Genomic DNA, 24,932 nt, shown 5'->3' with positions numbered 1-24,932 from the left:
TTCCATTTGCATGGAATATCTTTTTCCATCCCCTCACTTTCAGTCTGTATGTGTCCCTAGGTCTGAAGTTGGTCTCTTGTAGACAGCATATACGGGCCTTGTTTTTGCATCCATTCAGCCAGTCTGTGTCTTTTCATTGGCACATTTAATCCATTTACATTTAAGGTAATTATCAATATGTATGTTCCTATTACCATTTTTTAAATTGTTTTGGGTTTGTTATTGTAGGTCTTTTCCTTCTCTTGTGTTCCCTACCTAGAGAAGTGCCTTTAGCATTTGTTGTAAAGCTGCTTTGGTGGTGCTGAATTCTCTTAGCTTTTGCTGTCTGTAAAGGTTTTAATTTCTCCTTCAAATCTGAATGAGATCTTTGCTAGGTAGAGTAATCTTGGTTGTAGGTTTTTCCCTTTCATCTCTTTAAATATATCCTGCCAGTCCCTTCTGGCTTGCAGAGTTTCTGCTGAAAGTCCAGCTGTTAATATTATGGTGGTTCCCTTGTATGTTATTTTTTGTTTTTCCCTTGCTGCTTTTAATATTTTTTCTTTGTATTTAATTTTTGATAGTTTGGTTAGTATGTCTTGGCATGTTTCTCCTTGGATTTATCCTGTAATGGACTCTCTATGCTTCCTGGACTTGATGAACTATTTCCTTTCCCATATTAGGGAAGTTTTCAACTATAATTTCTTCAAATATTTTCTCATTCCCTTTCTTTTTCTCTTCTTCTGTGGGACCCCTATAATTCGAATGTTGGTGCGTTTAATATTGCCCCAGAGATCTCTGAGACTGTCCTCAGTTCTTTTCATTCTTTTTTTGTTTATTCTGCCCTGCAGTAGTTATTTCCACTATTTTATCTTCCAGGTCACTTATCCGTTCTTCTGCCTCCGTTATTCTGCTATTGATCCCTTCTAGAGAATTTTTAATTTCATTTATTGTGTTGTTCATGATTGCTTGTTTGCTCTTTAGTTCTTCTAGGTCCTTGTTAAACGTTTCTTGTATTTTCTCCATTCTCTTTCCGAGATTTTGGATCATCTTTACTATCATTTTTCTGAATTGTTTTTCAGGTAGCCTCCCTATTTCCTCTTCATTTGTTAGGCCTGGTGGGTTTTTACCTTGCTCCTTCATCTGCTGTATGCTTCTCTGTCTTCTCATTTTGCTTAAATTACTGTCTCCTTTTCGCAGGGTGCACGTTCGTAGTTCCCTTTGTTTTTTGTGTTTGCCCCCACTGGCTAAGGTTGTTTCAGTGGGTTGTGTAGGCTTCCTGGTGGAGGTGACTGGTGCCTGTGTTCAGGTGGATGAGGCTGGATCTTGTCTTTCTGGTGGGCAGGACCACGTCTGGTGGTGTGTTTTGGGGTGTCTGTGACCTTATTATGATTTTAGGAAGCCTCTCTGCTAGTGGGTGGGGTTGTGTTCCTGTCTTGCTGATTGTTTGGCATAGGGTGTCCGGCACTGTAGCTTGCTGGTCGTTGAGTGGAGAGGGTCTTGGCGTTGACATGGAGATCTCTGGAAGATTTTCGCTGTTTGATATTATGTGGAGCTGGGAGGCTTCTGGTGGACCAGTGTCCTGAAGTTGGCTGTCCCACGTCAGAGGCACAGTTCTGACGCCTGGCTGGAGCACCAAGAGCCTGTCTTCCACATGGCTCAGAATAAAAGGGAGAAAAAAAGAAAGAAAAAGACAATTTAAAAAAAGTTATTAAAATGGAAAACAAAAAAGAATTATTAAAAATATTTTTTAAGTAATTAAAAAGAAAGAAAGAAAGAAGAGAACAACCAAACCAAAAAACAAATCCCCCAGTGATAAGTGCTGAAAACTATACTAAAAAAAAAAAAATTACGGACAGATCCCGAGGACAAATGGTAAAAGCAAAGCTATACAGACAAAATCACACACAGAAGCATACGCATACACACTCACAAAAAGAGAAAAAGGGGGGAAAAATATATTGTTTCTCCCAAAGTCCACCTCCTCAATTTGTGATGATTCATTTTCTCTTCAGGTATTCCACAGATGCAGGTACACCAAGTTGATTGTGGGGATTTAATCCGCTGCTCCTGAGGCTGGAGGGAGATATTTCCCTTTCTCTTCTTTGTTCGCAGAGCTCCTAGGAATCAGCTTTGGGTTGGCCCTCCCTCTGAGTGTAGTTCGCCTGAGGGCGTCTGTTCTTTGCTCAGACAGGACGGGGTTAAAGGAGCAGCTGATTCGGGGGCTCTGGCTCACTCCATCCGGGGGGAGGGAGGGGTATGGATGCAGGGCGAGCCTGCAGTGGCAGAGGCCAGGGTGACGTTGCACCAGCCTGAGGTGCCGTGTGTTCTGCTGGGGAAGTTGTCCCTGGATCCCGGGACCCTGGCAGTGGCGGGCTGCACAGGCTCCCCGGAAGGGGGGTGTGGATAGTGACCTGTGCTTGCACACAGGCTTCTTGGTGGCGGCAGCAGCAGCCTTAGCGTCTCATGCCCGTCTCTGGGGTCCGCGCTGATAGCCGTGGCTCGCGCCCATCTCTGGAGCTCCTTTAAGCGGTGCTCTGAATCCCCTCTCCTCGCGCACCAGGAAACAAAGAGGGAAGGAAAAGTCTCTTGCCTCTTTGGCAGCTCCATACCTTTTCCCAGACTCCCTCCCGGCTAGCCGTGGCGCACTAACCCCTTCAGGCGGTGTTCACACAGCCAATCCCAGTCTTCTCCCTGGGATCCGACCTCCGAAGCCTGAGCCTCAGCTCCCAGCCCCGACCTGCCCCGGCGAGGGAGGAGACAAGCCTCTCGGGCTGGTGAGTGCTGGTTGGCACCGATCCTCTGTGCAGGAATCTCTCCACTTTGCCCTCCGCACCCCTGTGGGTGCGCTCTCCTCCGTGGCTCTGTGGCTTCCCCCCTCTGCCTCCCGCAGTCTCCGCCCGCGAAGGGGCTTCCTAGTGTGTGGAAACCTTTCCTCCTTCACAGCTCCCTCCCACTGGTGCAGGTCCCGTCCCTATTCTTTTGTCTCTGTTTATTCTTTTTTCTTTTGCCCTACCCAGGTACGTGGGAAGTTTCTTGCCTTTTGGGAGGTCTGAGGTCTTCTGCCAGCGTTCAGTAGGTGTTCTGTAGGAGTTGTTCCACATGTAGATGTATTTCTGATGTATTTGTGGGGAGGAAGGTGATCTCCACGTTTTACTCTTCCACCATCTTGAAGCTCCTCCCATGTCTTATAGTTTTCTGCATACAGGTCTTTTGTCTCCTTAGGTAGGTTTATTACTAGGTATTTTATTCTTTTTGTTGCAATGGTAAATGGGAATGTTTCCTTAATTTCACTTTCAGATTTTTCATCATTAGTGTATCTTGCAGGATTTTTTAAGGATTAAAGATAACAACAGAGTATTATCAAAGTATAGTGGCTGCTGCACAGTGGTGCTCAATTAATATAGGGAGTTAAGGTTTCTTCATTTTATTTGGAAGAAGGATTACAGATAGGGAGAACTAAAAACATTATCTAAGGAAGTGTTAATTGGAGAAGTGAGTTTTATAGACTAAGAAAAGCCTCTAAGCAAAAATAAAAACTTTTTGTGATATCTGAATGGATGGTAATAAAAAAATCGTAATTTTACCCCCTCTTTACACCTTTTCTGCAATGTTATTGCATTATAGCTTGGATATAGGAGGATGTAGCCTTAGAATTAGGCTACTTGGTCAAAATTATACTAGAATAACTAGTAACAGTTAAATTAGATATGAAGCTAAAGCATGTAGAAACAAATGAAAATCTTAAAATTAGACTTCTTTCTGTATCCTACCACATCAGACTCATTTGGTAATCATTATCCTCAGTTTTAATATTTTTTATGTTGAGTTCTGTATTTAAATAATCAGTTTAAGTCCATGGCATAATGTTAGGTGCTGTATGCATGCTATTCCATTATGTGCAAATATCAGTTCTTGAAAAGTATCTTCTGTATTTGAAAGAGACACAGAAAGGACAAAAGTTATGGATGGTATTCATCAGTCTATCTTTATAGTCCCATCCATTCAGTTAATATTATCGAACTATGATAATATGTGTTAAAAGTGTGGTTAAGCTGATTATTTCCTTCTCAAAATTACTACCACCATGACTCTTAGCCTTTGTCGGTATATTTTCTTTATATTTTATAGTTTTTGTAGAAAGAGATAGAAAGGCTTCTAGTTGTACAAGATGGATTGAATCCATGCTTATGTCATAGCTTCCTCCCTCTATTAGTTTGCTAGGACTGTCATAACTAAGTACCACAGACTGAGTGGCATAAAGAAAATAAATTTATTTTCTCACAGTTCTGGAGGCTAGATGTCTGAGATTAAGATGCTGGCAGTGATGTTTTTCTGAGGTCTCTCTCCTTGGTTTGTAAATCACTGTCTTCATCCCATGGTCTTTCCTCTGCATGCTCACATCTTTGCCCAAATTTTCTCTTTTCATAAAGACACCAGTCACACTAAATTAAGGCCCATTCTAAAGACCTCATTTTAAATTAATGACCTCTTTAAAGGCCTTATCTCCAAATTCAGTTACATTCTGAGATACTGGGATATTGACCACTTATAAGTATGGACTTTAAATGGTTTCTGATTAAAATGCACAAACGTATAATATTTATATATTTCTATATTTAATACACACATATTTAATATACACATAAATTTGAGGCAGTCACAAAAATTTGAACTCTGAATAAAAATTCAGATGAATTAAATAACTGCTGATTTTTTTTAAGATAGAAAAATGGTTTTGTGGTTATGTTAAGGGTCCCTTATTTTTTAGAGATACATCCCGAAGTATTCATTGATGAAATTATGTGATAGTTTAGACTTGCCTCTGCATCATTAGAGTGAGTATTGGGGAGGTTGGGAGAATTGGGGAGGCTGTGTTTCTTTATTGTGTATGAGAATCTTCTATGAGGATTAGAAAACATACATGGACGCGAGTTGAGGATTATTGACCTTGGGTGTTGTGTATGTGGAAATTTCTTGTACTATTCTCTCCATTATTTTTTTGTTTTTAATTTTTCATAATTAAAAGTAAAGGCAGGAACGAAATGGAGAGTTTAAGTAAAAGCTTATATACAGAATGGGGAGAAAGTTCTAGGCAGCTTTCCCACTCACCTAAATTGTCAGCCAGACTTGTGAAAAGACTGACCTTTGGGGGCCTGCTAATACAAAGGCTGAGTTGTGATTCTATCACAACATAATTAAGTACAATAGATTTCAAGTTGCTTCTGTTCTTTTTTTTTAAGATTTTTTTTTTTTGATGTGGACCATTTTAAAAGTCTTTACTGAATTTCTTACAATATTGCTTCTGTTTTTATGTTTTGGTGTTTTGGCTGCAAGGCATATGGGATCTTAGCTCCCTGATCAGAGATCGAACACGGACCCCCTGCAGTGGAAGGCAAAGTCTTAACCACTGGACCACCAGGGAAGTTCCTCAGGTCACATCTATTCTACTGTGAAATTTTCAATCAGATTTTTTTAGGGACTCACTCTTACGTCTGAATGAAGAGCAAGGGCTCACCAGACAGACATTTGAGGAAACCCTCCAATGTGAAACACAAAAACAAACAAACAAAAAGGCAACATCAATGAAACTCGAAGGAAACAGATAATAGAACAAAATTATAAATAATTAAAATTATATCCACAGAAACATGGAGGATAATGCACGTGTGAATAAAGAAGATTTAGAGAATAAGAAAGATAATTTGAGAATTAAAAATGTGATTACAGAATTTAAATGATAGAACGTGAGCTGAAAGAAATACCTGGCAGCCTGGTGTCACTATTGTCCTTACTGATGTGAAGGGGACTCTGAAACTCTAGGGAAAAATGGCAGTTACGGAACCAGTGGAAAGTGACTGTACCTGGATGAGGCCCAGCAGTGTGAGTTTTAAACTGTTTTAGGGCCTCAGTCCTGACTGCACATTAGCATTAGCCAGGAAGCTTTTAATTCCTGCACACCATCTGATCAAATGAATGATTATACCCTAGTTTTTAAAGACAGGCCCATTTTTATTAGCTTGCACATGAAAAAATGCCATAAACAACATGCCTCAATAATCTTTAACTTCTGTTCCCAAGGTAGGATACTTTCAAGATCTGGGCCTTATGCCTTAAGATGGATGTGCTTAGCAAAAAAAGCTGTAGTAGTGACCCCTTTTTGGCTGAAGTGTGTTTCTTTATTGTGCATGAGAATCTTCTATGAGGCTTGGTCAAAGTGCAGATTCCTGGGCCCAACAAGATTCTAATTCACCATATCTCATGAGACACTGGGAGGCCATGTACTTAATAGGTTGGTATCAATGCAGGTGTTTTGTTGATCACAATGTGGAAAAGCAGGATAAATATTACAGCATTTTCAGCCTGTGCCTCGGGTTTGGTCTTTGTAAAGTCTTTTTATCTTCTTTATATTGTCATAAACAGAAACCTGCCTTTCAGTGGTCAGTGTCTCACAATCCTATTTTGGAGCTTATTTTTAATTGGCTTATTAAATCCTAAGTCTAACTTTTTAGAAGTAAGGACCTGATTTTACTGCTCTATCTTATTTAATGAAGCAAAGTTCAGTAATATTAGGAACTATGGAAAAACAGAAGAAAAGGAATAGGAAGTGTTCATTGAAGGGGTCAAGATTTCATTTCGTCTTTTATGCAAAATAGTTCTCAAGACTAAGTATATTCACTTATCTCATTATTCACACTTAGTCTTTTCCCTATGCTCCATAGTAATGACCACTTAGACAACTGTTGAAAACAGTAGGAAAGTAGTCCCTGTTTGTCAGTAGCTAATAATTGTTTATCATGCCTTCCTATACAGAGAGAAGATAGATATAGCATATCTGAAAAGTTCAAGAAAACAGATTACCATCATGTATTTGAATATCCGTATTTCTGTATTTGATACATATTTCATAGGTTTATATAAACACAGAATTATGCAGAAGTTTCTTTTCTTCTAAATGTAACTATCCACAAGTTCATAGATAAAAAACAATCTTAAATGCATGACCAAAGTGAATCTTTTCTATCAGCTATCAAATAATTGTGTAAATTTGTTCATTTGATACAACATAGCATGGACTTTGCATAAATTTTTAGAATATAATTTATTTATAAGAAGAGGTATTTCTGTATAAGAATTTCTCCTAAAGAATTGTTCAAATTATTATTTTTTATTATAATTATAGGTATTTTACTATAATTAGAAATGGATAATGCTCTTATTTGGGGGCACATTAGTTCCCAGAGGAACGTATCTCTAAAATCGTTGTATGGTCAGTGAAAATACAATGCATGCATTCATCCATTCTTCTGACAAGTATTTACTGAGCACCTACTATGCCCCAGCTACTCTTCTATACTCTAAAGATACAGCAGCCAACAAAACAAAACAAAAAAACAACTGCCCTCTTGGAGCTTATAACATTGCAGGAAATCATATTTTGGATAGTAAAAAACAATAAGGTTGAAAAATAGGTAGGAGAGGGGACAGGAATTGTTTGGGGGAGGCAGTGAAATTTTATGTTGGGTGGCCTGGAAATGACTCATTGAGAAGGTAACATTGAGTAGTGAACTGACTGAATTGAAAGAGTGAGCCCTGGAGCTATCTAGGAGAACATTCCAAGCAAAGAGAATGGTAAGTGCAAAGGTTTTGAGGTGGATATATGACTGATCTTTTTAGGAAACAGAGTGAATGAGTGGAGAGAGTAGTAGGATAGGTGGTTAGAGTGGTAATAGTGTGTCTGGGGGTGAAATTCATTTCATATTAAGGACCTTGGTTTTTTGCCAGAAGTGAGATTGGAAGCCATTGGATGGGTTTGAGAAGGGGAGTGGTGCAGTCTGACCAAGGGTTTTATCTGGATCCATCACTAGTTTCTGTGTTGGAAACAGACTGAAATGGGCAATGGTGGAAGCAAGGGAGGCAGTTAGGAAGATTTCACAATAATCCGGGTAAGAGATCGTGGCTTGGATCAGAGTATTTGTGGAGGTGGAGCGACATGGTTGGATTTGCCTATATTGTTATGATATAGTTGATAGGATTTGCTGATAAAATTTCATTATACATCCAAGTTATAAGCCAGGTATTTAATTCATAAATTAAGGAATAATTCTTTCAACTATAGAAAAGTAGGGGAGATATTATATGAAGCAGAAGATTTAAATTTATCTTTTTTATACTATGAAAGGTACTTTATCAAGGTAGTTAAAATATTTGATGATGACTAAATAGTACTTCTATATATATATTTACATTTTATTAGCAAGATAATTAAAACCCAATCCCAATGTTTACTGAATTAATTTTTATCTGTTATAAAATATCTAGTTAAAAGCTTAATGTCTTACATCTAATATTTGTAGTTAAAATAAAATATATCCTAAAGCTTATTTGTTGGAAACAAAGCAGTCTACTGATTAACAGAAACTTGAAAAGACAGTAAAATATTTTTTAGAGATGAGCTGGTTGTATAAAGTTAAATGGGAGAAATATAGAAACTACTTTTATTCATTGTAGTGTCTAAATCACATGAAGAACTAGATAATTTTTTTCTGAGCTCTATCAGTAGGGGGCAGCAAAGTTTCAAGTAGTGTGTTTTCGGGTTCCTGGGAGGCTTTGCTAAGGAAAATTTCCTTTTTTTTTTTTTTGTTTTTGTTGTTGCCGTTGCTCTTAAGAAGTTTGTTCTGGCTTGCTTTTTAATGAAGTGCTTTGGTAATATCACTTAAAAGCGCTGTAGCTTTTGTTCAGATATTTAGCCAACTGTTCCCTTAGGCGCTATACATGCTTTCTTAATGAGAGTATGTATTTTTTTCTTTCTGTAATTTAGGGAGTACCAGGGCAAGGAAAATATGACATTAAAAGTCAATTTCAGAAGAATGAAACTATGTCATCAAACGTAAATATGCATCACCTGCTTTTCTTTCTCAATCCCGGGTAATGTTCTACAGTTATTTCACATTTAGTGTATAATAGGTATAATGCAACGCCAGCAACAAATCCAGTGGTGTTAGGGAGATTATAGAAAGAAAAATGGTATTTAAGCAAATTAGGAATAGATGCAGCCTGGGCAAATCATTTTGCCAGAAATGTGGGTGAAAGGAAATGACTTAAGATTACACTATTAACAATAATATGCAGAGATGAATATTCAAATTGAAATTATTTATTAAACGTTGTCTACTAAGCAAATTTGCTTATGTGGAAGTTCAGTTTAGCTTATAAGAGATTTTAGTCTGGGTTTTAAAATATACTAATGAATATGTGAGGTGTTGACGTGTAATCTATGAGGACATTCATATCTTTTGGAGAAGGTTCTGAAGGCTCTCTGGAGCCTAGCTGTAAATTATATCTAAAACTGCCACTGGGGCCTTTATTAGTGATGTGGGAGTCTATTTCACAGGAATCCTGTTCTCCAAGGTCTATATTGAGGGGACTTGAAGGTATCTAAGATATTCCTAAGGCAAGAACATTATAATACTAGCAAACCTTTATGTCACAGTGGCCAGATCAAGTCGTTGTGATATTTAACCAATTGTACTATGTAAAACTCAGATTATCTTATTTAACTTGGGAAGGTTATTAACCTTCAGATGACTACAGCGGGCTATTTTAGTTTCATTGTACTTAAGAGGCAACTCCTTGGAGACAAATAGATAGATTGCAGGTATATTTTGGAGACACGGTTAACGTGACTTTTAAATGGGTTAGATGTTGTGGTGAGGGACTAGGAAGAATCAGGAATGAACAGCAGGTTTCTGCCTTGAGCAACTTGATAGTACTTAAGGTACTACACAGAATGGATGTGAGGGAATGGGATATCGTGTGTGTGCCCTTGATTTTAGAAATACCATTTTTACAACTAGAACTCTCAGTTTTTATGCTATTCCTGTTCATCTGATATACAGTCCTAATGTGACATTACTTAGCACCAATTATAATATTTTAAATATATTTTCAGAAATGAAAAAGAATATGATATCAATTTTGCTTAAGAGGACCATGAAGAAAAGAATCATTGTTCTGGGGTGAAAGATATGGAGGAGTTAAAACCAACAGGACTGCCTGCTAGGGGTAGTGTTAGTGTTTAGCTGAATATGAATAGATTTATTAATGATTATGATTGAAAAAGCAATAACGAAATTAACAAGGTGGACTTAGAACACAATTTTTGATTTATAGGATTAAAGACATGTTATGTTATTGGGATACTTATTTTAGTCTTTACTTAAGGAGTTGTCTGGTATTTTATTTAAATGCATTGAATTTTCTTATGTCTTCAACTATTAATTTTTAAAACAAGATTTCCTTTATAATAATGGTTCTCAACTCTTGCTGCATATTAGACTATTTGGGGAAATTTTAATATATTCTGATACGCAGTTGCTTTCTTTCCTCTCTCCCAGAGATTGATTCAACTGGTCCAGAATAGGACCCAGGCACCAATACTTTTTTTAACTCCTCAAGTAATTCTGTATGCAGCCAGGGTTGAGTATTACCATTTAAAAACATTGACTCAGCATTTAAATAATAAAATAGTATTTAAGAAGGCTTTGGAAATGTTCCTACATGAAAGGAGGCTAAAAGCAATATCTGAGCCTAGACTCGGTTATGTATTATAGGGGAAAAATGCAATAGAATTATAATTAGATCAACTGACAGATTTGGAATATGAATGGTACATTAGATAAAAGTCATATCATTGATACATTTAAGAAAATACATGTAAGAAAATATCCCTATTTTTAATAAATACACACTAAAGTATTTAGGGGTAAAGGGCCACAACACACATAACTTTCCATTAAATGGTTCTATATATATGCGTGTTGTGTGTGTGTGTGTGTGTGTGTGTGTGTGTGTATGTGTGTGTGTGTAGAGAGACAGAGAGAGGGAGGAATGGACATACAGAGAGAAAGACAGAAATAGAGTGGGCAAATGAAAACAGTGAATGGCATAACATGTTAGCAGGTGCATCTGGGTAATCATTGCACAGGTATTTTCTGCATTATTTTTATTCATAAATTTGAATGTTCCAAATTTTAAATTAATTCTAAATAAAAAAGTTTAAAAAATAGATTATTCAATGCTATATTTCATAAGATTTCATAATTTACATATAGATACATGTATATTTAATATCAATCAGTCAAATATTATAAATTTATAATAAGTAAGCTTATTATAAGTTTATAAAATCATAACTTTAATATAAGTTAAAGTGGATTTATATACCACTTGAATCTAAGATTTTTTTCTTAAGGTAGCTAATGGTATCGTTGAGTTAATTGAATATATATGTTGAGGAACTTTGTCAATTTGTGTAATTTTATTACATAGAAGAAACCATGTTAGATCATGTAGTTTTTCTTTATTATCTCGCAGAATATTTTAAATATGAAGATTGTCCACACACTATCATCTGAATCTCACATTGAGATGATTTCCTTTGAAAAGTCTTTCTGGCTTAGCGAAGTACATAATGCATTACTGTATTAATGTATAGATGATTTTTCTAAAAGTGTATATTTTATGTTTTGATAGATATCTTTACTCATCTACATTTTCTTCACTCCATTAAGAAATAAACTCCAGATGTTATATTACTAAGAAAGCAGCTTTTAACTCACAAAATATCAAAACGTACCATAGTTTCTTACTGGCATATTTTCTTGTTCTTCACTAGAGGTTTTTCCCTATGAAATCAATCACCCCAGCTCCTGGTGCATATAATGAATCTCGAACTGCTTTCAAGCCCTTGAAGAAAACACCAGGACTGAAAAATACCTCATTTGGTCAAAGTGCTGCTCAATTCACACAAGACTCTAGGACAGAGAAAATTCCAGGTTAGCAATGAATTCATATGTATCTGCTCTTTAGCTTTATGCAACTTAATATTCTTCAAATGGTTGCACCAGAAAGTAGGGAGGAAAGTACAATTTTCTGTTCTATGGGTGGTGTTGTCATTTTAAGTCAACATTTTTTTAAGCATTGACTCTACACTAAACACAGATAAAAATAATGTACAGTTTTAGTAAGATTTTAATTTAACTTGTCACATCTCTTAGTTGTAATTTTCTATTGTTTTCCTTTTTTCAATAAATTTCCTAATTTTCCCTTGGTAGGTGAACATATATGTAAATTATGTGGTCACTGCCAGTAATATAACTTATGATATTCAGTTTTGTTAAAATTTTATTTTGGAGATGTCCAATCACATGTTCTAGTATTCTCAGTGGGTATTCCAGTATACAGTGGATAATCTAAAACTATAACACAAAAATAACATATAATGACTAACACATTGCTGATGTATAACAAACTCAGTGGCTTAAAAAAACAGACTTTTTCCATCATATCCCATTAATCTGTGGGACTGCTAAAAGGCAGAGTTCAGATGGGACTGTTACTCAGAGTGCATGCATAGCTCAAGCATTGCTACCCCAGGGTAGTTGGTCTTTTCACATGGTAGCTCAGGGCTCCATGAGACCTGGCAGGAAGCTGCAAGGCTTCTTATGACCTACCCTCAGAAATTCCAGGACATCACTTTCTGTTAGTCAATCAAGTGGCACAGGGTAGCCTATATTGAAAAGAAGGACATGAAACTTCATCTTTCAATGACAGGGGTAGCAAGGAATTTGTGGCCATCTTTAATCTGCTATAGATTACCCTCTGGCTACAAAATATTTTCATTTTTCCTACATGCCTTCTCAAGGCCTCCAAAGTCTCAGGCAAGTATGGTATAATCTTAAAGACCAGGATCTTGTTATCTAAGTCAGGTGTAGGTGCAGGTGGGGATTCTTGGGTGTGGTCCTTCAGATCATCTTGTATATCTCTCTTCTCTATCAGAAGAGCTGTGAAGTACAGATACAAGTTATCTCACCCATATATTCAACACATAGTGGTGGGAGAGAGATAGGATAATAATACTAGAAACTCCTATCCAAAAAAGAGAGAAAACTGGAGGCCCACAATATTACCAAATCAAACTTGGGTCCACTTGCCCGTGTGCAGTAAAGCCAATCTACTGACACAGTGTTGTGGTGAAGAAAAGTGCAGCATTTACTGCAGGGCACCAAGCAAGGAGTCCAGGTAGCTAGTGCTCAAAAGGCCCAAACTCCCCAATGGCTTTCAGGGAAAGGTTTTTAAAGACAGGGTGAGGGAGGGGAATTGTGGGGTGCGTGATCAGCTCATGGACATTCTTCTGATGGGTTAGTTGTGAGGTAATCGGGAGTCAACATCATCAACCTTCTGTTTCCAGCTGCTCTGGGGTCTACCTGTTTGTGGGCAGCATACAGTTAACTTCTTCCACCTGGTGGAGGTTTCAGTATCTGCAAAACAGCTCAAAGGACATGGCTTAGAATGTTATCTATAGCCTTTGAGGAGGAACTAAAAGTGCTTGACTTTGTTTAATGGCTAAAGTATTATTATTTTGTCTTGCTTGACTGTTTTCCTTTCTTTCTGCATTTTCTCCCTTCTCTGATTAAATTTATTCTTTGGAACTTGTGGAGGGCCTAGGAGGCTAGTTTTCTACAGATAAGAGACAGGCAGAGGGCATTGGGTGAGGGTATCTGTCCTGAGAAGGCCCCATGGGGTCCTGCTCAGTGACAATAGAAGTCACAGGCCTATAGCAATTCTGAAGTCCAAGGTGGCATATGTTGCCATTTTCTTAGTTAGGGCTCATTTGGGCTCCCTGGGAGTAAGATTTCCTGTGGTGCTTTGTTTTACCTTTTAGGCTCTTGGTTTCATCCTTTGAAACATCCTTCCTCTTCTATAAGAAATAGGCTGTGTTTTCAGCTTTCTCAACCTGCTTCCTGCCCAGGGAGATCCGGGATCTATGAGCCACTTTTCATTTTGCACTGTTGTTGTTTGTTTCATTCCAGGTTGGTTCATTCCTTATTAAAACTTTGTAGGTTTATTATTTTAATTTATAATCAAATACACTGGACAAAAGCCAAGCTCACATGTACTTCTTAGAAAAACCTTTGTCTACTTTGGGTCACCTTTAGTGTTGCTGTGTTTCTGTACTCTTAGATTCTTAGGAGCACTATTGCACTATTGTTTTAGCTTAGAGGGTCTATGACATATGGCCTTAAAATTCCTAGACGTTCTTTTCTGTAACTGAGAGATTCTATGAGATACCATCTTAAATCTTTTTGAGGTCTTAACAAAGGTCTTACAGCTAAACCCTGGATTTGGTCTCGGGGCGTTTCTTGCTGTGAGAGCTTTTTGCTGTGTGGAGAGACTGGGGATGAAAAACGATTTACTTTCAAACTCAGAAAATACTGGTTTCATTTTATTTCCTATAAATTCTCCTTGAAAACTGAGCAGTTTTAGCTTATCTCTTTCTAACTATACCTTCTCACACACAGCTAAAAGCAACTAGTTGGCACTTTTGATATTTAACCTAGACATTTCCTGAGCTAGAATCCACTATTTTATTAGGTGTTTTCTTCACTATTCCAAGTATTAGTTTTGCCAAAATTTCTGCCATTACAGAATACAAATTATCTTTTCTCCAACCTCCATAACATTTTTATCACTCTCTTTAAGCCATTACCAACTGTCTCCTCAAGGCCATTTCTCTAAGTCTTGAGTTGTTTCAGCTTCTGGCCCATTGCCTGATCCCAAACCATTGCTCCAAGTTTTGACACGGTAATTTTTCCTTATAGTAATGCTGTACTCATGGTATAAAATTATTTACTATTTATGCCATTGAGAGGTTGAGTATTATTCTTCTACATCTTCAATCTTGGCTAGCCTGGTGGCTTTCTTCTCCAATAGCATGCAGTGGAAGTGATATTCTAGCACTTCTCAGGCAAAGTCATAAGCTTAACAGCATATACCTGGGCCTATAGAAACAATTGATTTTGGAGACCTGAGCTTCTAGATAGAAATCTGGCTAGTTTAAGACTGCCATTCTGGAGAGGTCTTATATAGGTGCTAGGCACTACCCCAGATGAGCCTAGCTCAGTAGTGTCTATCATGAATCTGAAATACAAATTATTTCAAAATATCAATTTATTCAGTGACGCAACTGCCTTAAGTTTGGGCCTTGTTTTCAATTTGATGGTCTAATGTATTACAAATAAAGTTTTATAAATTCCCCAAAGGTTATTTTATTTTTAAAGGATAAAGTTTAATTATGATGACCTCTAAAATCTAATCCTGATCTTACATGTTTTAAGAATTAGTGAGAATGGCCTTCTTGTGTTTTCTTTTTCCCGTGTAGGTATTAGTGTACAGTAATGACTTAGACTCACAAATCAGTCATAGAACAGATTCAACCACCTAATATATGGCTGAGCTGTGGCAGGTTACTGTTCGTAGGCATCCTAAGCTGTCTAACTCTGGGGTTCCTGGGCATTGCTACACTTAATAACTGGAAAATGAACACAAAAAGCCTCTAATGTAAGTGAATTATAACGATCAGGGTGGCTTTTCAAATCAGAACCTTAACAAGGTAGTACCTGAAATGTGCACACCTTGAGGTCCCTATATTTAAGTACTTAAGCTCACTTGTCACAATGTTATGTTGTCCTCTCATGCCAGAAGAGAGGCAAATCTAAGATATTTGTATTTTAAGTCCCTTAAATGGTGGCCCAGATAGTTTTCATTATGCTCTCTATTTATATTTTTCCCAAGCATTATCAGTGGAGGAATGTTGGAAGACGTCAGAAATAAGATATATTATTGGCATTTAGGTTTTCTGAGAGTTGGGATGACAGACTTTTGGGGAATAGACTTTAGAACTAGAATACTTGAAAAACTGGGAAGAATTTGTGGGCAGCTTCTTTGAGAAAAACCTTACATGTATCAGGAGTACAGAGGATTTGACTGCGTAGAATGACTTGATCACTTTTAAACCAGAAGGAACCTAAAGTATCATCTAGCCTCATGCCCACTTGTTTGTTACCTGCCTGCAGTGAGAAAGGAGATTGCACCAGAATGTAAATCCACACAATGCTTCCTTCATGGAGAAAGACTAGTTATAAAATGTTTAGTGAGTCAATTTACATTTAGTTGTAAGCTCCTTTTATTGTAGATTGTTCTTGGACGGGCAGCAGTTCACAGATCACATTTTGAGTAGCACTGATCTAGTCAATTCCTATTATCTGCAGACAGGAACTTGAAGCCCAGAAAAACAAATGAGATTTAAGTGATGGTTCATACCTATTTAGTTGCAGATCTAATTTAGTAGATTCCAGATAACATGAGTACAACCAAATCAGGTGTTCTTTCAAGTATTTGATATTGCATTTTATGAATATTGCTGCTCACTGGAACTGATTTCTTGAAAATACTGAACTATAAAACATATATAAATATTTGTTTCAAATATTTGAATGTCTTGATAAAAACTTTTATCAATGGCAAAGAAAGTTGTTTGTATTATTTTGAATGAATAGAAAGAAATGTTATTCACTCAGATTGTCACTGTAGAAAATATTCCTGGTTATAAATGTACACTAAAGGGTAAAAGGCAAAAATTAAAATAACTAAATACTATGATAGGAAGATTGGGTGATAGCTGATTTTTTTCTGTTCCAAATTGATTTTTAATGTTACATCAAGATTTCAATACTTTTTGGCATCAAGAATTTCCCTCCTGCCCTCCTCCCTCCCTCCCTCCCTCCCTCCCTCCCTTCCTTCCTTCTTTACTGAATATAATTTACACAATAAAAATAATTTTAAGTGTACATTTTGATGAGTGTTGGTAAATGTACATAGATAATCACCACTATTTAATCAAGTTTTAGAACACTTCCATCATTCTTAAAACGTTCTCTCAGGACTTCCCTGGTGGTGCAGTGGTAAAGAATCCACCTGCCAATGCAGGGGATGTGGGTTTGAGCCCTGGTCCGGGAATATCCCACATGCCGCGGAGCAGCTAAGCCCTTGTGCCACAACTACTGAGCCTGCGCTCTAGAGCCCATGAGCCACAACTACTGAGCCTGCATGCCACAACTACTGAAGCCCCCATGCCTAGAGCCTGTGCTCTGCAGCAGGAGAAGCCACTGCAATGAGAAGCCCGTGTACCGCGACCAAGAGTAGCTCCCACTCGCCACAACTAGAGAAAGCACGCAAGTGGCAGCAAAGACTGAACGCAGCCAAAAATAAAAATAAAAATAATAAATTTATTAAAAAATAAAATAAAATGTCATCGCCATACCCAAGGTCATCTAGGTTTCAAAAAAAAAAAAGTTCCTCATGACCTTCTGCAGTTAATCTCTACCCCCACTCTTGGCCCTAAGTAACTGTCAGTGTTTCTATGATTTTGCATTTTCTGGAATTTTATATAAATGGAATTACACATTATTTAGGATTTTGTGTTTGTCATCTTTCACTTAGCATGATGTTTTTGAGGTTCATTCATGTTGTTGCATTTATTTTTTCTTTTTATTATTGAGTATTATTCCATTGTTTGGGTGTAGCACATTTTGTTTATCTGTTCACCAGCTAATGGACATTTGGGTTGTTTTTATTTCTCTTGCGGAAATAACTAGGAGTAGGATTTCTGGGTCATATGGTAAGTATATGTTTAACTTTATAAGAATTTGACAAATTGTTTTTCAGAATGGCAAAGCACTTTGCATTCCTGCCAGCAATACATGAGAATTCTTTCTAAAAAATTACTTCATTTATAGTTACTCAGTTTATAAATAAGATATGGTGTATATATACAATGGAATACTACTCAGCCATAAAAAACAATGAAATTTTGCCATTTGCATCAATATGGATGGACTTTGAGGGTATTTTGATAAGTGAAATAAGTCAAACAGAGAAAGACAAATTGTGTGATATCACTTATATATGGAATCTACAAAATACAACAAACTAGTGAATAAACAAAAAGAAGCAGACTCACAGATATAGAGAACAAACTAGTGGTTACCAGGGAGGAGGGGGAAGCGGGGAGGAGAAATACAAGGGCGGGGAAAAGTAAAAGGGTTATTTTGGGATTATATGAAATCATGGGTGTAAAACTTTTGAAAATGATAAAGCACTATAGAAGTTAAAGGATCTTTCATTCAATAAATAAAGTAAAATAAATAATAAAGTTACTCAGTTTAAAAGAACTAAAAGTGTTTCTTACATATGATATCCTTCATAATTCTAGGTCCTGGGTTTTATAATATCCAAAACAATACTTTAATTGACAACTTTAGCAATACCTGCTTGAAGAAACAAAAGAAAAGTGCATTTGGTTCTTCTGTTCCTCAGTCTCTCTTCCTGGTTCAGAAAGTTTTTCCTACTCCTGGGCCTGCTGGCTATAAGGTAATATGTGGATACCAAAATTATATTACTTATATCTATTACCAAGAATTTAGGGTTTACAGGATTACATGTGATATATATACCTCATTATTATAAACCATACTATTATTATTGAAATTATTTACATATGGTCATTTATGGCATAAGAACAAAAATTAATTTGGTTCACAGCTATGTTTGTAATTTCTTTTTTAAAAGTAGATCTTATTCTTTATCTCTTTGGAGATCTCACATATAGTTCTTTAAATATTTATCTTCATTTTATGATTGGGCCACTATATTCTGAAAGTAAATTTAGGCTTCCTTTAATTTAGGGCTTCTTTAAATGCTCTCTGCAGTTTTATAATTTTTATGTTGACGTCTTACACATCTTTATTAGATTTATCCCTCAGTATTTGATGTGCTTTTTTTTTTTTGTACATGAGTGTTCATAGCCTTATTCATATAGTTCATATAAAGTTCATAAAACTTTATTTGTAATAATAGAGCTGAAAACAACCCAAATGTCCATTAATCAATGAATGGATAAACAAACTGTGATATACTCATATTTAACAAGAATTAGTACATCCAGCCCTCTCAGAATAATTAGGAGGAATGAAATAAACTGACAAAAAAGAGTGGATAGTACATTATTCAATTTTTTTTTAACATCTTTATTGGGGTATAATTGCTTTACAATGGTATGTTAGTTTCTGCTTTATAACAAAGTGAATCAGTTATACATATGTTCCCATATCTCTTCCCTCTTGTGTCTCCCTCCCTCCCTCCCACCCTCCCTATCCCGCCCCTCCAGGCTGTCACAAAGCACCGAGCTGATCTCCCTGTCCTATGCGGCTGCTTCCCACTAGCTATCTACCTTATGTTTGGTAGTGTATATATGTTCATGCCTCTCTCTCACTTTGTCACAACTCACCCTTCCCCCTTCCCATATCCTCAAGTCCGTTCTCTAGTAGGTCTGTGTCTTTATTCCTGTCTTACCCCTAGGTTCTTCATGACATTTTTTCCCTTAAATTCCATATATATGTGTTAGCATACGGTACTTGTCTTTCTCTTTCTGACTTACTTCACTCTGTATGACAGACTCTAGGTCTATCCACCTCATTACAAATAGCTCAATTTCGTTTCTTTTTATGGCTGAGTAATATTCCGTTGTATATATGTGCCACATCTTCTTTATCCATTCATCCGATGATGGGCACTTAGGTTGTTTCCATCTCCGGGCTATTGTAAATAGAGCTGCAATGAACATTTTGGTACATGACTCCTTTTGAATTATGGTTTTCTCAGGGTATATGCCCAGTAGTGGGATTGCTGGGTCATATGGAAGTTCTATTTGTAGTTTTTTAAGGAACTGCCATACTGTTCTCCATAGTGGCTGTACCAATTCACATTCCCACCGGCAGTGCAAGAGTGTTCCCTTTTTTCCGCACCCTCTCCAGCATTTATTGTTTCTAGATTTTTTGATGATGGCCATTCTGACTGGTGTGAGATGATATCTCATCGTAGTTTTGATTTGCATTTCTCTAATGATTAATGATGTTGAGCATTCTTTCAAGTGTTTGTTGGCAGTCTGTATATCTTCTTTGGAGAAATGTCTGTTTAGGTCTTCTGCCCATTTTTGGATTGGGTTTTTTGTTTTTTTGTTATTGAGCTGCATGAGCTGCTTGTAAATTTTGGAAATTAATCCTTTGACAGTTGCTTCATTTGCAAATATTTTCTCCCATTCTGTGGGTTGTCTTTTGGTCTGGTTTATGGTTTCCTTTCCTGTGCAAAGGCTTTGAAGTTTCATTAGATCACATTTGTTTATTTTTGTTTTTATTTCCATTTCTCTAGGAGGTGGCTGAAAAAGGATTTGCTGTGATTTATGTCATAGAGTGTTCTGCCTATGTTTTCCTCTAAGAGTTTCATAGTTTCTGTCCTTACATTTAGGTCCTTAATCCATTTTGAGCTTATTTTTGTGTATGGTGTTAGGGAGTGATCTAATCTCATACTTTTACATGTACCTGTCCAGTTTTCCCAGGACCACTTATTGAAGAGGCTGTCCTTTCTCCACTGTACATTCCTGTCTCCTTTATCAAAGATAAGGTGACCATATGTGCATGGGTTTATCTCTGGGCTTTCTACTCTGTTCCATTGATCTATCTTTCTGTTTTTGTGTCAGTACCATACTGTCTTGATTACTGTAGCTTTGTAGTATAGGCTGAAGTCAGGGAGCCTGATTCCTCCAGCTCCGTTTTTTGTTCTCAAGATTGCTTTGGCTGTTTGGCGTCTTTTGTGTTTCCATACAAATATTGAAATTTTTTCTTCTAGTTCTGTGAAAAAACTAGTTCTAGTTTGATAGGGATTGCATTGAATCTGTAGATTGCTTTGGGTAGTAGAGTCACTTTCACAATGTTGATTCTTCCAATCCAGTAACATGGTATATCTCTCCATCTATTTGTATCATCTCTAATTTCTTTCAGCAGTGTCTTATAATTTTCTGCATACAGGTCTTTTGTCTCCTTAGGTAGGTTTATTCCTAGATATTTTATTCTTTTTGTTGCAGTGGTAAATGGGAGTGTTTTCTTGATTTCACTTTCAGGGTTTTCATCATTAGTGTATAGGAATGCCAGAGATTTCTATGCATTAATTTTGTATCCTGCAACTTTACCACATTCATTGATTAGCTCCAGTAGTTTTCTCGTAGCATCTTTAGGATGCTCTATGTATAGTATCATGTCATCTGCAAACAGTGACAGCTTTACTTCTTCTTTTCCGATTTGGATTCCTTTTATTTCCTTTTCTTCTCTGGTTGCTGTGGCTAAAACTTCCAAAACTATGTTGAATAAGAGTGGTGAGAGTGGGCAACTTTGTCTTGTTCCTGATCTTAGTGGAAATGCTTTCAGTTTTTCATCATTGACGATGATGTTGGCTGTGGGTTTGTCCTATATGGCCTTTATTATGTTGAGGAAAGTTCCCTCTATGCCTACTTTCTGGAGGGTTTTTATCATAAATGGGTGTTGAATTTTGTCAAAAGCTTTCCCTGCATCTATTGAGATGATCATATGGTTTTTCTCCAGTTTGTTAATATGGTTTATCACATTGATTGATTTGTGTATATTGAAGAATCCTTGCATTCCTGGAATAAACCCCACTTGATCATGGTGTATGATCCTTTTAATGTGGTGTTGGATTCTGTTTGCTAGTATTTTGTTGAGGATTTTTGCATCTATGTTCATCAGTGATATTGGCCTGTAGCTTTCTTTCTTTGTGACATCCTTGTCTGGTTTTGGTATCAGGGTGATGGTGGCCTTGTAGAATGAATTTGGGAGTGTTCTGCCCTCTACTATATTTTGGAAGAGTTTGAGAAGGATAGGTGTTAGCTCTTCTCTAAATGTTAGATAGAATTCGCCTGTGAAGCCATCTGGTCCTGGGCTTTTGTTTGTTGGAAGATTTTTAATCACAGTTTCAATTTCAGTGCTTGTGGTTGGTCTGTTCATACTTTCTATTTCTTCCTGATTCAGTCGTGGCAGTTTGTGCATTTCTAAGAATTTGTCCATTTCTTCCAGGGTGTCCATTTTATTGGCATAGAGTTGCTCGTAGTAATCTCTCATGATCTTTTGTATTTCTGCAGTGTCAGTTGTTACTTCTCCTTTTTCATTTCTAATTCTATGGATTGGAGTCTTCTCCCTTTTTTTCTTGATGAGTCTGGCTAATGGTTTGTCAATATTGTTTATCTTCTCAAAGAACCAGCTTTTAGTTTTATTGATCTTTACTATCTTTTCCTTCATTTCTTTTTCATTTTTTTCTGATCTGATTTTTATGATTTCTTTCCTTCTGCTAACTTTGGGGTTTTTTTGTTCTTCTTTCTCTAATTGCTTTAGGTGCAAGTTTAGGTCGTTTATTCGAGATGTTTCCAGTTTCTTAAGGTGGGCTTGTATTGCTATAAACTTCCCTCTTAGAACTGCTTTTGCTGCATCCCATAGGTTTTGGGTCATCGTGTCTCCAGTGTCATTTGTTTCTAGGTATTTTTTTTTATTTCCTCTTTGATTTCTTCAGTGACCACTTCGTTATTAAGTAGTGTATTGTTTAGCCTCCATGTGTTTGTATTTTTTACAGATCTTTTCCTGTAATTGATATCTAGTCTCACAGCATTGTGGTTGGAAAAGATACTTGATACAATTTCAATTTTCTTAAATTTAACAAGGCTTGATTTGTGACTCAAGATATGATCTATCCTGGAGAATGTTCCATGAGCCCTTGAGTAAAATGTGTATTCTGTTGTTTTTGGATGGAGTGTCCTATAAATATCAATTAAGTCCATCTTGTTTAATGTATCATTTAAAGCTTGTGTTTCCTTATTTATTTTCATTTTGAGTGATTTATCCATTGGTGAAAGTGGGGTGTTAAAGTCCCGTACTATGAGTATATTACTGTCGATTTTCCCTTTTATGGCTGTTAGTATTTGCCTTATGTATTGACGTGCTCCTATGTTGGGTGCATAAATATTTACAATTGCTATATCTTCTTCTTGGATCGATCCCTTGATCATTATGTAGTGTCCTTCTTTGTCTCTTCTAATAGTCTTCATTTTAAAGTCTATTTTGTCTGATATGAGAATTGCTACTCCACCTTTCTTTTGATTTCCATTTGCATGGAATATCTTTTTCCATCCCCTTACTTTCAGTCTGTATGTGTCTCTAGGTCTGAAATGGGTGTCTTGTAGACAGCATATATATGGGTCTTGTTTTTGTATCCATTCAGCCAATCTGTGTCTTTTGGTGGGAGCATTTAGTCCATTTACATTTAAGGTAATTATCAATATGTATGTTCCTATTCCCATTTTCTAAATTGTTTTGGGTTCGTTATTATAGGTCTTTTCCTCCTCTTGTGTTTCTTGCCTAGAGAAGTTCCTTTAGCATTTGTTGTAAAGCTGCTTTGGTGGTGCTGAACTCTCTCAGCTTTTGCTTGTCTGTAAAGGTTTTAATTTCTCCATTAAATCTGAATGAGATCCTTGCTGGGTAGAGTAATCTTGGTTGCAGTTTTTTCTCCTTCATCACTTTAAATATGTCCTGCCAGTCCCTTCTGGCTTGCAGAGTTTCTGCTGAAAGGTCAGCTGTTAACCTTATGGGGATTCCCTTGTGTGTTATTTGTTGTTTTTCCCTTGCTGCTTTTAATATGCTTTCTTTGTATTTAATTTTTGACAGTTTGATTAATATGTGTCTTGGCGTATTTCTCCTTGGATTTATCCTGTATGGGACTCTCTGTGATTCCTGGACTTGATGAACTATTTCCTTTCCCATATTAGGGAAATTTTCAATTATAATCTCTTCAAATATTTTCTCAGTCCTTTTCTTTTTCTCTTCTTCTTCTGGAACCCCTATAATTCGAATGTTGGTGCGTTTAATGGTGTCCCAGAGGTCTCTGAGACTGTCCTCAGTTCTTTTCATGCTTCTTTCTTTATTCTGCTCTGCAGTAGTTATTTCCACTATTTTATCTTCCAGGTCACTTCTCCGTTCTTCTGCCTCAGTTATTCTGCTATTGATTCCATCTAGAGTATTTTTCATTTCATTTATTGTATTGTTCATCATTGTTTCATCTTTAGTTCTTCTAGGTCCTTGTTAAATGTTTCTTGCATTTCGTCTATTCTGTTTCCAAGATTTTGGATCATCTTTACTATCATTATTCTGAATTCTTTTTCAGGTAGACTGCCTATTTCCTCTTCATTTTTTACGTCTGGTGGGTTTTTATCTTGCTCCCTCATCTGCTGTGTGTTTTTCTGTCTTCTCATTTTGCTTATCTTGCTGTGTTTGGGGTCTCCTTTTTGCAGGCTGCAGGTTTGTAGTTCCTGTTGGTTTTGGTGTCTGTCCCCAGTGGCTAAGGTTGGTTCAGTGGGTTGTGTAGGCTTCCTGGTGGAGGGGACTAGTGCCTGTGTTGTGGTGGATGAAGCTGGATCTTGTCTTTCTGGTGGGCAGGACCATGTCTGGTGGTGTGTTTTGGAGTGTCTGTGGACTTATTATGATTTTAGGCAGCCTCTCTGCTAATGGGTGGGGTTGTGTTCCTGTTTTGCTAGTTGTTTGGCATAGGGTGTCCAGCACTGTAGCCTGCTGATCGTTGAGTGAAGCTGGGTGCTGGCGTTGAGATGGAGATCTCTGGGACATTTTCGCCATTTGATATTATGTGGAGCTGGGAAGTCTCTTGTTGACCAGTGTCCTGAAGTTGGCTCTCCCACCTCAGAGGCACAGCACTGACTCCAGGCTGCAGCACCAGGAGCCTTTCATCCACACGGCTCAGGATAAAAGGGAGAAAAAGTAGAGAGAAAGAATTAGTAGAAGAAAGAAAGAAAGAAAAAAGAAAGGAAGGAAAGGAAGGAAGGAAGGATGGAAGGAAGAAAGAAAGAAAGAAGAAAAGAAGGAAAGAAAGAAAGAAAGCATGGAGGGAGGGAAGGAGGGATGGTGGGAGGAAGGAAGGAAGGTAGGAAGGAGGGAAGGAAAGAATAAAGAAAGAAAGAAAGAAGATAAAGTAAAATAAAGTAAAATATAATAAAGTCTTTAAATTAAAAAATAATTATTAAGCAAAAAAATTAGAAAAAAAACAAAAAAACGGACAGATAGAACCTTAGGACAAATGGCGGAAGCAAAGCTATACAGACAGTCTCATACAGAAGCATACACATACACACAAAAAGAGGAAAAGGGGGA

General features: G+C 37.0%; 1 protein-coding gene across 1 annotated transcript in view; it reads left to right on the top strand.

Moving 5' to 3' along the window:
- The window catches only part of STPG2 (sperm tail PG-rich repeat containing 2), a 550,510-nt gene that overhangs the window by 86,185 nt on the left and 439,393 nt on the right, over positions 1–24,932 (top strand). The window contains 2 exon segments of the mRNA XM_029234789.1: positions 11,654–11,813; positions 18,092–18,256. Coding sequence (XP_029090622.1) covers positions 11,654–11,813; positions 18,092–18,256 — 325 coding nt within the window.

This window comes from Monodon monoceros, unplaced genomic scaffold (genome assembly GCF_005190385.1).
Source record: "Monodon monoceros isolate NGI ecotype Baffin Bay Population unplaced genomic scaffold, NGI_Narwhal_1 Super_Scaffold_20, whole genome shotgun sequence".
Lineage (NCBI taxonomy): Eukaryota > Metazoa > Chordata > Mammalia > Artiodactyla > Monodontidae > Monodon > Monodon monoceros.
This window is presented reverse-complemented; position numbering and strand designations above follow the sequence as displayed.